Source organism: Calliphora vicina, chromosome 3 (genome assembly GCF_958450345.1).
Source record: "Calliphora vicina chromosome 3, idCalVici1.1, whole genome shotgun sequence".
Taxonomy (NCBI): Eukaryota; Metazoa; Arthropoda; class Insecta; order Diptera; family Calliphoridae; genus Calliphora; species Calliphora vicina.
In genome coordinates, this window is record NC_088782.1 from 75,378,655 (window position 1) to 75,396,093 (window position 17,439).

Sequence of the window (17,439 nt, forward strand, 5' to 3'; positions counted from 1 at the left end):
GGACATTTGACCCAACAGACACACCAAAATCTCCTCTATATTCAGCAAAATCGCCTACCAAACCCACATTTAGTGACGATTCTGAAGATGAGTTTGAATTAAAGAACCCAACTGATCTCGATTCAAAACCAGTTCAGCCAACTTTCACTTCAAGTTTAACAAAGACAGTTGACCCAACAGACAAACCAACATCTCCTCTAGATTCAACAAAATCGCCTACTAAGCCCACATTTAGTGACGATTATGAAGATGAGTTTGAATTAAAGAAACCAACTGATGTCGATTCAAAACCAGTTCAGCCAACTGACATTTCCAGTTTACCAAAGACAGTTGACTCAGCAGACAAACCAAAATCTCCTCTAGATTCAACAAAATCGCCTACTAAGCCCACATTTAGTGACGATTCTGAAGATGAGTTTGAATTAAAGAAACCAACTGATCTCGATTCAAAACCAGTTCAGCCATCTGACATTTCCAGTTTACCAAAGACAGTTGACCCAACAGACAAACCAAAATCCCCTCTAGATTCAACAAAATCTCCTACCAAACCCACATTTAGTGACGATTATGAAGATGAGTTTGAATTAAAGAAACCAACTGATCTCGATTCAAAACCAGTTCAGCCAACTGACACTTCAAGTTTACCAAAGCAAGTTGATCCAACAGACAAACCAAAATCCCCTCTAGATTCAACAAAATCTCCTACTAAACCCACATTTAGTGACGATTATGAAGATGAGTTGGAACTAAAGAAACCAACTGATCTCGATTCAAAACCAGTTCAGCCAACTGACATTTCCAGTTTACAAAAGACAGTTGACCCAATTGACAAACCAAAATCCCCTCTAGATTCAACAAAATCTCCTACTAAACCCACATTTAGTGGCGATTATGAAGATGAGTTGGAATTAAAGAAACCAACTGAACTCGATTCAAAACCAGTTCAGCCAACTGACATTTCGAGTTTACCAAAGACAGTTGACCCAACAGTCAAACCAAAATCTCCTCTAGATTCAACAAAATCTCCTACTAAACCCACATTTAGTGACGATTATGAAGATGAGTTGGAATTAAAGAAACCAACTGAACTCGATTCAAAACCAGTTCAGCCAACTGACATTTCCAGTTTACCAAGGACAGTTGACCCAACAGTCAAACTAAAATCCCCTCTAGATTCAACAAAATCTCCTACTAAACCCACATTTAGTGACGATTCTGAAGATGAGTTGGAAATAAAGAAACCAACTGAACTCAATTCAAAACCAGTTCAGCCAACTGACATTCCATGTTTACCAACAGACAAACCAAAATCTCCTACTAAACCCACATTTAGTGACGATTATGAAGATGAGTTGGAATTAAAGAAACCAACTGATCTCGATTCAAAACCAGTTCAGCCAACTGACATTTCCAGTTTACCAAAGACAGTTGACCCAACAGTCAAATCAAAATCTCCTCTAGATGCAACAAAATCTCCTACTAAACCAACATTTAGTGACGATTATGAAGATGAGTTGGAACTAAAGAAACCAACTGATCTCGATTCAAAACCAGTTCAGCCAACTGACATTTCCAGTTTACCAAGGACAGTTGACCCAACAGATAAACCAAAATCTTCTCTAGATTCAAAAAAATCTCCTACTAAACCCACATTTAGTGACGATTCTGAAGATGAGTTGGAATTGAAGAAACCAACTGAACTCGATTCAAAACCAGATCAGCCAGCTGACATTTCCAGTTTACAAAAGACAGTTGTCCCAACTGACAAACCAAAATCTTCTCTAGATTCAACAAAATCTCCTACTAAACCCACATTTAGTGACGATTCTGAAGATGAGTTGGAATTAAAGAAACCAACTGAACTCGATTCAAAACCAGATCAGCCAACTGACATTTCCAGTTTACCAAAGCCAGTTGACCCAACAGTCAAACCAAAATCTCCTCTAGATTCAACAAAATCTCCTACTAAACCCACATTTAGTGACGATTATGAAGATGAGTTGGAATTAAAGAAACCAACTGAACTCAATTCAAAACCAGTTCAGCCAACTGACATTTCCAGTTTACCAAAGCCAGTTGACCCAACAGTCAAACCAAAATCTCCTCTAGATTCAACAAAATCACCTACTAAACCCACATTTAGTGACGATTATGAAGATGAGTTGGAACTAAAGAAACCAAGTGAACTCGATTCAAAACCAGATCAGCCAACTGACATTTCCAGTTTACCAAAGCCAGTTGACAAAACAGTCAAACCAAAATCTGCTCTAGATTCAACAAAATCTCCTACTAAACCCACATTTAGTGACGATTATGAAGATGAGTTGGAACTAAAGAAACCAACTGAACTCGATTCAAAACCAGATCAGCCAACCGACATTTCCAGTTTACCAAAGCAAGTTGACCCAACAGTCAAACCAAAATCTCCTCTAGATTCAACAAAATCTCCTACTAAACCCACATTTAGTGGCGATTATGAAGATGAGTTGGAATTAAAGAAACCAACTGAACTCGATTCAAAACCAGTTCAGCCAACTGACATTTCGAGTTTACCAAAGACAGTTGACCCAACAGTCAAACCAAAATCTCCTCTAGATTCAACAAAATCTCCTACTAAACCCACATTTAGTGACGATTCTGAAGATGAGTTGGAATTGAAGAAACCAACTGAACTCGATTCAAAACCAGATCAGCCAACTGACATTTCCAGTTTACCAAAGCCAGTTGACCCAACAGTCAAACCAAAATCTCCTCTAGATTCAACAAAATCTCCTACTAAACCCACATTTAGTGACGATTATGAAGATGAGTTGGAATTAAAGAAACCAACTGATCTCGATTCAAAACCAGTTCAGCCAACTGACATTTCCAGTTTACCAAAGACAGTTGACCCAACAGTCAAATCAAAATCTCCTCTAGATTCAACAAAATCTCCTACTAAACCCACATTTAGTGACGATTCTGAAGATGAGTTGGAATTGAAGAAACCAACTGAACTCGATTCAAAACCAGATCAGCCAACTGACATTTCCAGTTTACCAAAGCCAGTTGACCCAACAGTCAAACCAAAATCTCCTCTAGATTCAACAAAATCTCCTACTAAACCCACATTTAGTGACGATTATGAAGATGAGTTGGAATTAAAGAAACCAACTGAACTCGATTCAAAACCAGTTCAGCCAACTGACATGTCCAGTTTACCAAGGACAGTTGACCCAACAGACAAACCAAAATCTCCTCTAGATGCAACAAAATCTCCTACTAAACCCACATTTAGTGACGATTCTGAAGATGAGTTGGAAATAAAGAAACCAACTGATCTCGATTCAAAACCAAATCAGCCAACTGACATTCCACGTTTACCAACAGACAAACCAAAATCTCCTACTAAACCCACATTTAGTGACGATTATGAAGATGAGTTGGAATTAAAGAAACCAACTGAACTCAATTCAAAACCAGTTCAGCCAACTGACATTTCCAGTTTACCAAAGCCAGTTGACCCAACAGTCAAACCAAAATCTCCTCTAGATTCAACAAAATCACCTACTAAACCCACATTTAGTGACGATTATGAAGATGAGTTGGAACTAAAGAAACCAACTGAACTCGATTCAAAACCAGATCAGCCAACTGACATTTCCAGTTTACCAAAGCCAGTTGACAAAACAGTCAAACCAAAGTCTGCTCTAGATTCAACAAAATCTCCTACTAAACCCACATTTAGTGACGATTATGAAGATGAGTTGGAACTAAAGAAACCAACTGAACTCGATTCAAAACCAGATCAGCCAACCGACATTTCCAGTTTACCAAAGCAAGTTGACCCAACAGTCAAACCAAAATCTCCTCTAGATTCAACAAAATCTCCTACTAAACCCACATTTAGTGGCGATTATGAAGATAAGTTGGAATTAAAGAAACCAACTGAACTCGATTCAAAACCAGTTCAGCCAACTGACATTTCGAGTTTACCAAAGACAGTTGACCCAACAGTCAAACCAAAATCTCCTCTAGATTCAACAAAATCTCCTACTAAACCCACATTTAGTGACGATTCTGAAGATGAGTTGGAATTGAAGAAACCAACTGAACTCGATTCAAAACCAGATCAGCCAACTGACATTTCCAGTTTACCAAAGCCAGTTGACCCAACAGTCAAACCAAAATCTCCTCTAGATTCAACAAAATCTCCTACTAAACCCACATTTAGTGACGATTATGAAGATGAGTTGGAATTAAAGAAACCAACTGATCTCGATTCAAAACCAGTTCAGCCAACTGACATTTCCAGTTTACCAAAGACAGTTGACCCAACAGTCAAATCAAAATCTCCTCTAGATGCAACAAAATCTCCTACTAAACCAACATTTAGTGACGATTATGAAGATGAGTTGGAACTAAAGAAACCAACTGATCTCGATTCAAAACCAGTTCAGCCAACTGACATTTCCAGTTTACCAAGGACAGTTGACCCAACAGACAAACCAAAATCTCCTCTAGATTCAACAAAATCGCCTACCATGCCCACATTTAGTGACGATTCTGAAGATGAGTTGGAAATAAAGAAACCAACTGATCTCGATTCAAAACCAGATCAGCCAACTGACATTCCACGTTTACCAACAGACATACCAAAATCTCCTACTAAACCCACATTTAGTGACGATTATGAAGATGAGTTGGAATTAAAGAAACCAACTGATCTTGATTCAAAACCAGTTCAGCCAACTGACATTTCCAGTTTACCAAAGACAGTTGACCCAACAGTCAAATCAAAATCTCCTCTAGATGCAACAAAATCTCCTACTAAACCAACATTTAGTGACGAGTCCGAAGATGAGTTGGAATTAAAGAAACCAACTTATCTCGATTCAAAACCAGATCAGCTAACTGACATTTCTAGTTTACCAAAGACAGTTGACCCAACAGTCAAATCAAAATCTCCTCTAGATTCAACAAAATCTCCTACTAAACCCACATTTAGCGACGATTCTGAAGATGAGTTGGAATTGAAGAAACCAACTGAACTCGATTCAAAACCAGATCAGCCAACTGACATTTCCAGTTTACCAAAGCCAGTTGACCCAACAGTCAAACCCAAATCTCCTCTAGATTCAACAAAATCTCTTACTAAACCCACACTTAGTGACGATTATGAAGATGAGTTGGAAATAAAGAAACCAACTGAACTCAATTCAAAACCAGTTCAGCCAACTGACATTTCCAGTTTACCAAAGACAGTTGACCCAACAGACAAACCAAAATCTCCTCTAGATTCAACAAAATCGCCTACCATGCCCACATTTAGTGACGATTCTGAAGATGAGTTGGAAATAAAGAAACCAACTGATCTCGATTCAAAACCAGATCAGCCAACTGACATTCCATGTTTACCAACAGTCAAACCAAAATCTCCTCTAGATTCAACAAAATCTCCTTCTAAACCCACATTTAGTGACGATTATGAAGATGAGTTGGAAATAAAGAAACCAACTGATCTCGATTCAAAACCAGTTCAGCCAACTGACATTTCCAGTTTACCAAAGACAGTTGACCCAACAGTCAAATCAAAATCTCCTCTAGATGCAACAAAATCTCCTACTAAACCAACATTTAGTGTCGATTATGAAGATGAGTTGGAATTAAAGAAACCAACTGAACTCGATTCAAAACCAGTTCACCCAACTGACATTTCTAGTTTACCAAAGACAGTTGATCCAACCGATAAACCAAAATCTCCTCAAGATTCAACGAAATCGCCTACCAAACACACATTTAGTGACGATTCTGAAGATGAGTTTGAATTAAAGAAACCAACTGATCTCGATTCAAAACCAGTTCAGCCAACTGACATTTCCAGTTTACCAAGGACAGTTGACCCAACAGACAAAAAAACATCTCTTCTAGATTCAACAAAATCGCATACCGAGTACACATTTAGTGACGATTCTGAAGATGAATTGGAATTAAAGAAACCAACTGATCTCGATTCAAAACCAGTTCAGCCAACTGACATTTCCAGTTTACCAAAGACAGTTGACCCAATAGACAAACCAAAATCTCCTCTAGATTCAACAAAATCGCCTGCTCAACCTACATTTGGGGTTGATTCTGGAGATGAGTTTGAATTAAAGGAACCAACTGATCTCGATTCAAAACCAGTTCAGACAACTGACATTTCCAGTTTACCAAAGACAGTTGACCCAACAGACAAACCTAAATCTCCCCTAGATTCAACAAAATCGCCTACCAAACTCACATTTAGCGACGATTCTGAAGATGAGTTGGAATTAAAGAAACCAACTGATCTCGATTTAAAACCTGTGCAATCTACTGTCACTTCAAGTTTACCAAAGCCAGTTGACGAAACAGACAAACAAAAATCTCCTCTAGTTACAACAAAATCGCCTACCAAACCCTCAATTAGTGACGATTCTGAAGATGAGTTGGAATTAAAGAAACCCATTGAACTCGATTCAAAACCAGTTCAGACAACTGACATTTCAAGTTTACCAAAGACAGTTGACCCAACAGACAAACCAAAACCAACTCTTGTTTCAACAAAATCACCTACCAAACCCACATTTAGTGACGATTCTGAAGATGAGTTGGAATTAATGAAACCAACTGATCTCCATTCAAAACCAGTTCAGCCAACTGACACTTCCAGTATACCAAAGCTAGTTGACCCAACAGACAAACCACAATCTCTTACTAAACCCACATTTAGTGACGATTATGAAGATGAGTTGGAATTAAAGAAACCAACTGATCTCGATTCAAAACCAGTTCTGCCAACTGACATTTCCAGTTTACTAAAGACAGTTGACCCAATAGAAAAACCAAAATCTCTTCTAGATTCCACAAAATCGCCTACCAGACCCACATTTAGTGACGATTCTGATGATGAGTTTGAATTAAAGAAACCAATTGGTCTCGATTCAGAACCAGTTCAGTCAACTGACATTTCCAGTTTACCAAAGACAGTTGACCCAACAGACAAACCAAAATCTCCTATAGATTCAACAAAATCTCCTACTAAACCCACATTTAGTGACGATTATGAAGATGAGTTTGAATTAAAGAAACCAATTGATCTCGTTTCAAAACCAGTTCAGCCAACTGATACTTCAAGTTTACCAAAGCCAGTTGATCCAACAGACAAACCAAAATCTCCTCTAGATTCAACAAAATCTCCTACCAAGCCCACATTTAGTGACGATTCTTACGATGAGTTTGAATTAAAGAAACCAATTGATCTCGATTCAAAACCAGCTCAGACAACTGACACTTCAAGTTTACAAAAGACAGTTGATCCAACAGACAAACCAAAATCTCATCTAGATTCTGCAAAATCTCCTACCAAGCCCACATTTAGTGACGATTCTGAAGATGAGTTGGAAGTAAAGAAACCAACTGATCTCGATTCAAAACCAGTTCAGGCAACTGACATTTCCAGTTTACCAAAGACAGTTGACTCAGCAGACAAACCAAAATCTCCTATAGATTCAACAAAATCTCCTACTAAACCCACATTTAGTGACGATTATGAAGATGAGTTGGAATTAAAGAAACCAACTGATCTCGATTCAAAACCAGTTCAGCCAACTGACACTTCAAATTTACCAAAGACAGTTGACCCAACAGACAAACCAAAATCTCTTCTAGATTCAACAAAATCGCATACCGAGCCCACATTTAGTGACGATTCTGAAGATGAGTTGGAACTAAAGAAACCAACTGATCTCGATTCAAAACCAGTTCAGCCAACTGACATTTCCAGTTTACCAAAGATAGTTGACCCAACAGACAAACCAAAATCTCCTCTAGATTCAACAAAATCTCCTACTAAACCCACATTTAGTGACGATTCTGAAGATAAGTTGGAATTGAAGAAACCAACTGATCTCGATTCAAAACCAGTTCAGCCAACTGACATATCCAGTTTACCAAAGACAGTTGACTCAGCAGACAAACCAAAATCTCCTCTAGATTCAACAAAATCTCCTACTAAACCCACATTTAGTGACGAATCTGAAGATGAGTTTGAATTAAAGAAACCAACTGATCTCGATTCAAAACCACTTCAGCCAACTGACTCTTCAAGTTTACCAAAGCCAGTTGACCCAACAGACACACCGAAATCTCCTCTAGATTCAACAAAAACTCCTACCAAGCCAACACTTAGTGACGATTCTGAAGATGAGTTGGAATTAAAGAAACCAACTGATCTCGATTCAAAACCAGTTCAGCCAACTGACATTTCCAGTTTACCAAAGCCAGATGACCCAACAGACAAACCAAAATCTCCTCTAGATTCAACAAAATCTCCTACCAAGCCCACATTTAGTGACGATTCTGATGATGAGTTTGAATTAAAGAAACCAACTGATCTCGATTCAAAACCAGCTCAGCCAACTGACACTTCAAGTTTACCAAAGCCAGTTGACCCAACAGACAAACCAAAATCTCCTCTAGATTCAACAAAATCTCCTACTAAACCCACATTTAGTGACGATTATGAAGATGAGTTGGAATTAAAGAAACCAACTGATCTCGATTCAAAACCAGTTCAGCCAACTGACATTTCCAGTTTACCAAAGACAGTTGATCCAACAGACAAACCAAAATCTCCTATAGATTCAACAAAATCTCCTACTAAACCCACATTTAGTGACGATTCTGAAGATGAGTTGGAATTAAAGAAACCAACTGATGTCGATTCAAAACCAGTTCAGCCAACTGACATTTCCAGTTTACAAAAGACAGTTGACCCAATTGACAAACCAAAATCTTCTCTAGATTCAACAAAATCTCCTACTAAACCCACATTTAGTGACGATTCTGAAGATGAGTTGGAATTAAAGAAACCAACTGATCTCGATTCAAAACCAGTTCAGCCAACTGACATTTCCAGTTTACCAAAGACAGTTGACCCAGCAGACAAACCAAAATCTCCTCTATGTGCAACAAAATCGCCCATCAAGCCAACACTTAGTGACGATTCTGGAGATGAGTTGGAATTAAAGAAACCAACTGATCTCGATTCAAAACCAGTTCAGCCAACTGACATTTCCAGTTTACCAAAGCCAGATGATCCAACAGACAAACCAAAATCTCCTCTAGATTCAACAAAATCTCCTACCAAGCCCACATTTAGTGACGATTCTGAAGATGAGTTGGAATTAAAGAAACCAACTAATCTCGATTCAAAACAAGTTCAGCCAACTGACATTTCAAGTTTACCAAAGCCAGTTGACCCAACAGACAAACCAAAATCTCCTCAAGATTCAACAAAATCTCCTACCAAACCCACATTTAGTGACGATTCTGATGACGAGTTTGAATTAAAGAAACCAATTGATCTCGATTCAAAACCAGTTCAGCCAACTGACATTTCAAGTTTACCAAAGCCAGATGACCCAACAGACAAACCAAAATCTCCTCTAGATTCAACAAAATCTCCTACTAAACCCACATTTATTGACGATTATGAAGATGAGTTGGAATTAAAGAAACCAACTGATCTCGATTCAAAGCCAGTTCAGCCAACTGACACTTCAAGTTTACAAAAGACAGTTGATCCAACAGACAAACCAAAATCTCATCTAGATTCTGCAAAATCTCCTACCAAGCCCACATTTAGTGACCATTCTGAAGATGAGTTGGAATTAAAGAAACCAACTGATCTCGATTCAAAACCAGTTCAGCCAACTGACACTTCAAATTTACCAAAGCCAGTTGACCCAACAGACAAACCAAAATCTCCTCTAGATTCAACAAAATCTCATACCAAGCCCACATTTAGTGACGATTCTGATGACGAGTTTGAATTAAAGAAACCAATTGATCTCGATTCAAAACCAGTTCAGCCAACTGACATTTCAAGTTTACCAAAGCCAGATGACCCAACAGACAAACCAAAATCTCCTCTAGATTCAACACAATCTCTTACTAAACCCACATTTAGTGACAGTTATGAAGATGAGTTGGAATTAAAGAAACCAATTGATCTCGATTCAAAACCAGTTCAGCCAACTGACATTTCAAGTTTACCAAAGCCAGATGACCCAACAGACAAACCAAAATCTCCTCTAGATTCAACACAATCTCTTACTAAACCCACATTTAGTGACGATTCTGAAGATGAGTTGGAATTAAAGAAACCAACTGATGTCGATTCAAAACCAGTTCAGCCAACTGACATTTCCAGTTTACCAAAGATAGTTGACCCAACAGACAAACCAAAATCTCCTCTAGATTCAACAAAATCGCCTACCAAACCCACATTCAGCGATGATTCTGAAGATGATTTGGAATTAAAGAAACCAACTGATCTCGATTCAAAACCTGTGCAACCTAAATACATTTCAATTTTACCAAAGCCAGTTGACCAAACAGGCAAACCAAAATCTCCTCTAGATTCAACAAAATCGCCTGCTCAACCCACATTTGGGGTTGATTCTGGAGATGAGTTTGACTTAAAGGAAACAACTGATCTCGATTCAAAACCAGTTCAGACAACTGACATTTCAAGTTTACCAAAGCCAGTTGACCAAACAGACAAACAAAAATCTCCTCTAGTTACAACAAAATCGCCTACCAAACCCTCAATTAGTGACGATTCTGAAGATGAGTTGGAATTAAAGAAACCCATTGAACTCGATTCAAAACCAGTTCAGACAACTGACATTTCAAGTTTACCAAAGACAGTTGACCCAACAGACAAACCAAAACCAACTCTTGTTTCAACAAAATCACCTACCAAACCCACATTTAGTGACGATTCTGAAGATGAGTTGGAATTAATGAAACCAACTGATCTCCATTCAAAACCAGTTCAGCCAATTGACACTTCCAGTTTACCAAAGCTAGTTGACCCAACAGACAAACCACAATCTCCTACTAAACCCACATTTAGTGACGATTATGAAGATGAGTTGGAATTAAAGAAACCAACTGATCTCGATTCAGAACCAGTTCAGCCAGCTGACATTTCCAGTTTACTAAAGACAGTTGACCCAATAGACAAACCAAAATCTCTTCTAGATTCCACAAAATCGCCTACCAGACCCACATTTAGTGACGATTCTGATGATGAGTTTGAATTAAAGAAACCAATTGGTCTCGATTCAGAACCAGTTCAGCCAACTGACACTTCAAGTTTACCAAAGCCAGTTGACCCAACAGACAAACCAAAATCTCCTCTAGATTCCACAAAATCGCCTACCAGACCCACATTTAGTGACGATTCTGATGATGAGTTTGAATTAAAGAAACCAATTGGTCTCGATTCAAAACCAGTTCAGCCAACTGACACTTTAAGTTTACCAAAGATAGTTGACCCAACAGACAAACCAAAATCTCCTCTAGATTCAACAAAATCTCCTACTAAACCCACATTTAGTGACGATTCTGAAGATGAGTTGGAATTAAAGAAACCAACTGATCTCGATTCCAAACCAGTTCAGCCAACTGACATTTCCAGTTTACCAAAGACAGTTGACCCAACAGACAAATCAAAATCTCCTCTAGATTCAGCAAAATCGCCTACCAAACCCACACTTAGCGTCGATTCTGAAGAAGAGTTGGAATTAAAGAAACCAACTGATCTCGATTCAAAACCAGTTCAGACAACTGACATTTCCAGTTTACTAAAGACAGTTGACCCAACAGTCAAACCAAAATCTCCTCTAGATTCAACAAAATCGCCTACGAAACCCACATTCAGCGACGATTATGAAGATGATTTGGAATTAAAGAAACCAACTGATCTCGATTCAAAACCTGTGCAACCTAAATACATTTCAATTTTACCAAAGCCAGTTGACCAAACAGGCAAACCAAAATCTCCTCTAGATTCAACAAAATCGCCTGCTCAACCTACATTTGGGGTTGATTCTGGAGATGAGTTTGAATTAAAGGAACCAACTGATCTCGATTCAAAACCAGTTCAGACAACTGACATTTCCAGTTTACCAAAGACAGTTGACCCAACAGACAAACCTAAATCTCCCCTAGATTCAACAAAATCGCCTACCAAACTCACATTTAGCGACGATTCTGAAGATGAGTTGGAATTAAAGAAACCAACTGATCTCGATTTAAAACCAGTTCAGACAACTGACATTTCCAGTTTACTAAAGACAGTTGACCCAACAGTCAAACCAAAATCTCCTCTAGATTCAACAAAATCGCCTACCAAACCCACATTCAGCGACGATTATGAAGATGATTTGGAATTAAAGAAACCAACTGATCTCGATTCAAAACCTGTGCAACCTAAATACATTTCAATTTTACCAAAGCCAGTTGACCAAACAGGCAAACCAAAATCTCCTCTAGATTCAACAAAATCGCCTGCTCAACCTACATTTGGGGTTGATTCTGGAGATGAGTTTGAATTAAAGGAACCAACTGATCTCGATTCAAAACCAGTTCAGACAACTGACATTTCCAGTTTACCAAAGACAGTTGACCCAACAGACAAACCTAAATCTCCCCTAGATTCAACAAAATCGCCTACCAAACTCACATTTAGCGACGATTCTGAAGATGAGTTGGAATTAAAGAAACCAACTGATCTCGATTTAAAACCTGTGCAATCTACTGTCACTTCAAGTTTACCAAAGCCAGTTGACGAAACAGACAAACAAAAATCTCCTCTAGTTACAACAAAATCGCCTACCAAACCCTCATTTAGTGACGATTCTGAAGATGAGTTGCAATTAAAGAAACCAATTGAACTCGATTCAAAACCTGTTCAGCCAACTGACCCTACCAGTTTACCAAAAATAGTTGACCCAACAGACAAACCAAAATCAACTCTAGTTTCACCAAAATCGCCTACCAAACCCACATTTAGTGACGATTCTGAAGATGAGTTGGAATTAAAGAAACCAACTGATCTCGATTCAAAACCTGTGCAACCTACTGACATTTCGAGTTTACCAAAGCCATTTGACAAACCAAAATCTCCTCTAGATTCAACAATATCTCCTACTAAACCTACATTAAGTCATGATTCTGGAGATGAGTTGGAATTAAAGAAACTAACTGATCTCGATTCAAAACCAGTTCAGCCAACTGACATTTCCAGTTTACCAAAGCCATTTGACCCAACAGAAAAACCAAAATCTCCTCTAGTTTCAACAAAATCGCCTACCAATCCCTCATTTAGTGACGATTCTGAAGATGAGTTGGAATTAAAGAAACCAACTGATCTCGATTCAAAACCAGTTCAGCCAACTGACATTTCCAGTTTACCAAAGACAGTTGACCCAACAGACAAACCAAAATCTCCTCTAGATTCAACAAAATCGCCTACCAAACTCACATTTGGTGGCGATTCTGAAAATGAGTTGCAATTAAAGGCACCAACTGTTGTCGATTCAAAACATTTGGAGTCCGCTCCCATTTCGAGTTCGCCAAGACAGTCAGATGAGTCAAACAAACTTGAGTCAGGACCTTTGAAGCCCACTCCCACATATGTTTTAAGAATGCCAATTGATAATCCAGACAAACCGAAATATCATCTAGACTTAGATTTATCAGAACCACCACTTAAGCCTTACTCAGATGATGAAACCGAAGATGAGGTTGATGGTAATTTGCCAGTATGGCGTAGCCCTGAACAGTCGTTAGACAATTTTATTTCTGTTTTATCAAGAATTGCAAGCGAATCTGATAAGTCTAATGGTAGTAAATCGCTTTCGCCATCTTCAATAAAACCTTATTCCGATGATGATTCGGATGATGAGATGCTGGAAAAAGAATCTACTAAGTACAGTCCTAAGTTTTATAAAAAGGAAAGCGCTGCTTTAAGTATCTCAGCTGTTAAAGGTGCTAAAACTATATCTCCTGGTGATTTACCAAAATCGGCTTTTAAAACGTATTCTGACGATGAATCAGAAGATGAAATTTTACTTAATGAACCACATAAGTTTAGTCCTGTATACCGAAAATCCCCACCATTTTCACCTAAGTCCCCACTTAAGCCATATTCAGATGATGAATCTGACGATGAAATGATATCAGAAAAAATTACGAATCTTAGCAGTTTGTCAAAACCAACTCTTATAGCGAAATCTACAACGGAGCCTCCAAAATCCTACGATAAATCTCTAGATGGGATTATGTCTACTCCAACAATTGAAAGTTTAGCTTGTCCTACTGAAACAACAGAAATTTTGAAAGCCTCTGAAGAGTCTTCAAAACCCATTCTCAAACCTTATTCTGATGATGAGTCTGATGATGATTTAGTAAACGAGTCTCGGTCTTCGAAGCTCAGTCCAGAACATCATAAAGACTTCATAATGAATGTTTCAGGAGAGCCGCATGCAGATTCCGCTATGTCAAAAGATGATTTAGATTTTAAGGTTGTGCTGCCTTTAATTACCAAAGATTCCGGAGTTATAGCAAGTCCTTCAGTTGATAATGTTTTTGAAAGTGACGTGATTTCAAACACTGACAAAACTAAAGCGCGTGCAGTTGCGTATTTCGTTGACTTGGAGGAAAGTGATAAATCAAAATCGCAGCTCTCTAGACCAAGTATTTACAAAAAACAAGATCATGACAAGACCAAATCAAAAATAAGAAAACCAAAATTAGATTCACAGACGTCCGTCAAATCCATTGACAAGACTTCTAGAAAAAAACCTTCTATTTCTGAAACTTCTCCTAAAATTCTGCAAAATATTAACCGTACAAGCAGTCGTGAATTGAAAACGACCCAACGATTACCAAAGAAAAGTAACATAGAGAGTTCCATTACAAATCTGAAGCCTCGCAAAGATATTAAAAAGGCTGTTGTTAACGATTATGAGAGAATTATCTCTGATAAAACGAAAATATCTGCTTTGAACAACCAGATACGTTTAGAACGAACATTAAGTCCTCAACCAAATCAGAATGAGGTAGATTCCAGAAGTCGCAACACTACCCCCAGACCTAGAATCCGAACTGATATTACAAGAGTTCCTCAGCAACAAACGCTTAGAACATTTAGTCCACCTCCTAACCGACCCAAACCGGACTATTCTGCAATCACAAGTACTTATGCTTATACTAGAAAATCACAAAAACCTACAAAGACAGTTGTAAGAAAGCAGACCGACCATTCACCGAGCTCGAGAAGCTCCACACCCAACGACGATTCACAAAGAAGACGTTTAAGAACTCCTACTATTCCGACAGGACCACATCATTACATGCAACCAACAATTGCTCACAGCAGGCGATATGGAAATTTAAAATCCGCCGATAGTGAACTTAGTTTAGATGAAAGGTTTTCAAAGTCTCCACTACCTCCAACGACAGCTACCACAAATAGAAACACATTTCAAAATAAACAAGTAAAAAGTCATTCGGGGACCAAAAAGCTGCAGACAAACAAAATCAACAGCAGCAGTAGGGAGTCATTAAGAGCAACAGAAACAAAGTCTAAAACATCCACTGACCAAACGACAACTACGCCAGACAATAAGTCAAAATCATTGTCGACAACAAAACGAACCCGAAACCTACATACAAAAGAAAACAGTTTAAAAAGTACGATTGACAGATCCGATAGTTCAACAAAGTCAATTATAGTTGAACAAGTCAGCAGTGTCCGTTATATTCGGCAAGTTTCCAAAGAAAAAACAGCCGTTCCTAAGGACAAGACCGACAAGAAAAAAGTTACCCTGAAATCCATAACAAAAAGGGAAAACTCTAAACTATCACTCGAAGATACCAACAGGGTAAAAGAGCGTGATGCTGCAGCACTAAACCAAAAACGATTCACAAATACATCGTCAAAGGTTCCAATTAGAACAAAAGCGAATAAAACAGCAGATGAGAAAGTTAAATCGGAACCTAAAACAAAAGTTGATCAGAAACAAAGTACCGTGAAACGAAACACTATAAAGAAAACTGACACCACAAAGGACAAATTGGCGCAAAGTAAAGTTGTTGACCTTAAAGTTCAAAAGAAACTCAAGAACACTCTTAACAATCAAACCGGCACCACTGCAAAATCTTCACCGACAATGTCTCATTCCTCTCACAGTTCACGTAAATCAACATCTACGTCTGCAACAACAACCACAACTACCTCAAAACATAGCCAATCGAAAAATAAAACTGAGAAAGAATTTCTCAATAGTAAGTTGGCTGAGAAAAAGTCGTTCGTAACAACCGTCACTTCCACAGGCGCCAGTAGAATTTCAACCGTGAAACTCCATCGCGAACCAATAGCCACCACTCTTGTAAGTACGGTCGTGCTCACCGATGACAACGACTCGGAAAACAATACACGATCAGTGCGATCCAATGACAGCGTAAAAAGTTCCAGTTCATCGGGTAGTCGTAAAGTAATAACAAGTGAAGTTTTCACCAAGACCTTTGGTCCCGACAAGCCATTCGAAGTAATATACCGTCAGCCCGAAGTAGATTACATGAGCATAATGCGTCCACAGTCGGTTGAGCAGCGTTGCGTCAACGAGTATGATGTTAGTTTCATTGATACAACCGACTCGAGTCTCTCCGATTCGGTGGCCTTGCCAACATTCACCTCAGACCAAGATCGCTTGTGTGCTGCCAGTCCCGGCTCACCCAAACCCACACGCAGCCCCTTTGCTCTTATAGAGGAGACAATACGCAAACAACAAGCCAGTGGCTTTGCCCTGGATCCCACATTGCAAAGGCAATTCGAGGCAGTTGGCATGATTGGCTCTGAATCTGAAAGTCCTATGACATCCTCCATAGCCGACAACGATCTCCATAAGCAAGGTAATATTCTCATATATTTGCAAACACAATCTAGCTAAGAATACTACACTTATTACTACACTTTAAATATTATTATTTTTATAATTAATATATTTGCATAGGTATATATTTAATTAAGTACGTATTTAAGTAAGGCGAGTTAATTAATTAATTAATATTTTTACTTTTTCCCCACTTACATATTTACTTTTACTTATTTATTTACTTATTTACTTATTGATTAAATTGATACACACCATGAATATTTTGAAACTTATAAATATACAATTGCTGCCGAAGGAAAGTTAAATTTTTATCCTTACAAATCCTTAATTAATTATGAAGAGAAATCAAAAATGTCTTTCGAATAAGTGGATTATATTTGTTATGAATACTCTACAAGTCTGTGCAAAATGCTGTTACGTGTATGTAAATATGGGCTTTTCCCAGAACTTTTTTGCTCTCAGACATTTTATATAAAAATAATTTAATTTATTAAATTTTAAACTCATGTTATGAAACAAAAGTATTTCACATAGACGGACAGTGGAGTCTGCTTGCTTCTTGCAAGTTAATCGATGATACATAAAGGAAGTTTTACAGTTCTTATCTAAATTCAATTTTAGAAAATTTGTTTAAAGTCATCTGGCATTCCAGATAGGGTTATATGAATGAGCTAATGAACAT

General features: G+C 38.2%; 1 protein-coding gene across 1 annotated transcript in view; it reads left to right on the forward strand.

The window, feature by feature from the left end:
- LOC135955537 (titin-like) overlaps nucleotides 1–17,439 on the forward strand; it is an 80,278-nt gene that overhangs the window by 32,191 nt on the left and 30,648 nt on the right. Inside the window, exon 4 of the mRNA XM_065505886.1 lies at nucleotides 46–16,773. Within this exon, the coding sequence (XP_065361958.1) occupies nucleotides 46–16,773 (16,728 nt within the window). The remainder of the gene's footprint in view (nucleotides 1–45; nucleotides 16,774–17,439) is intronic.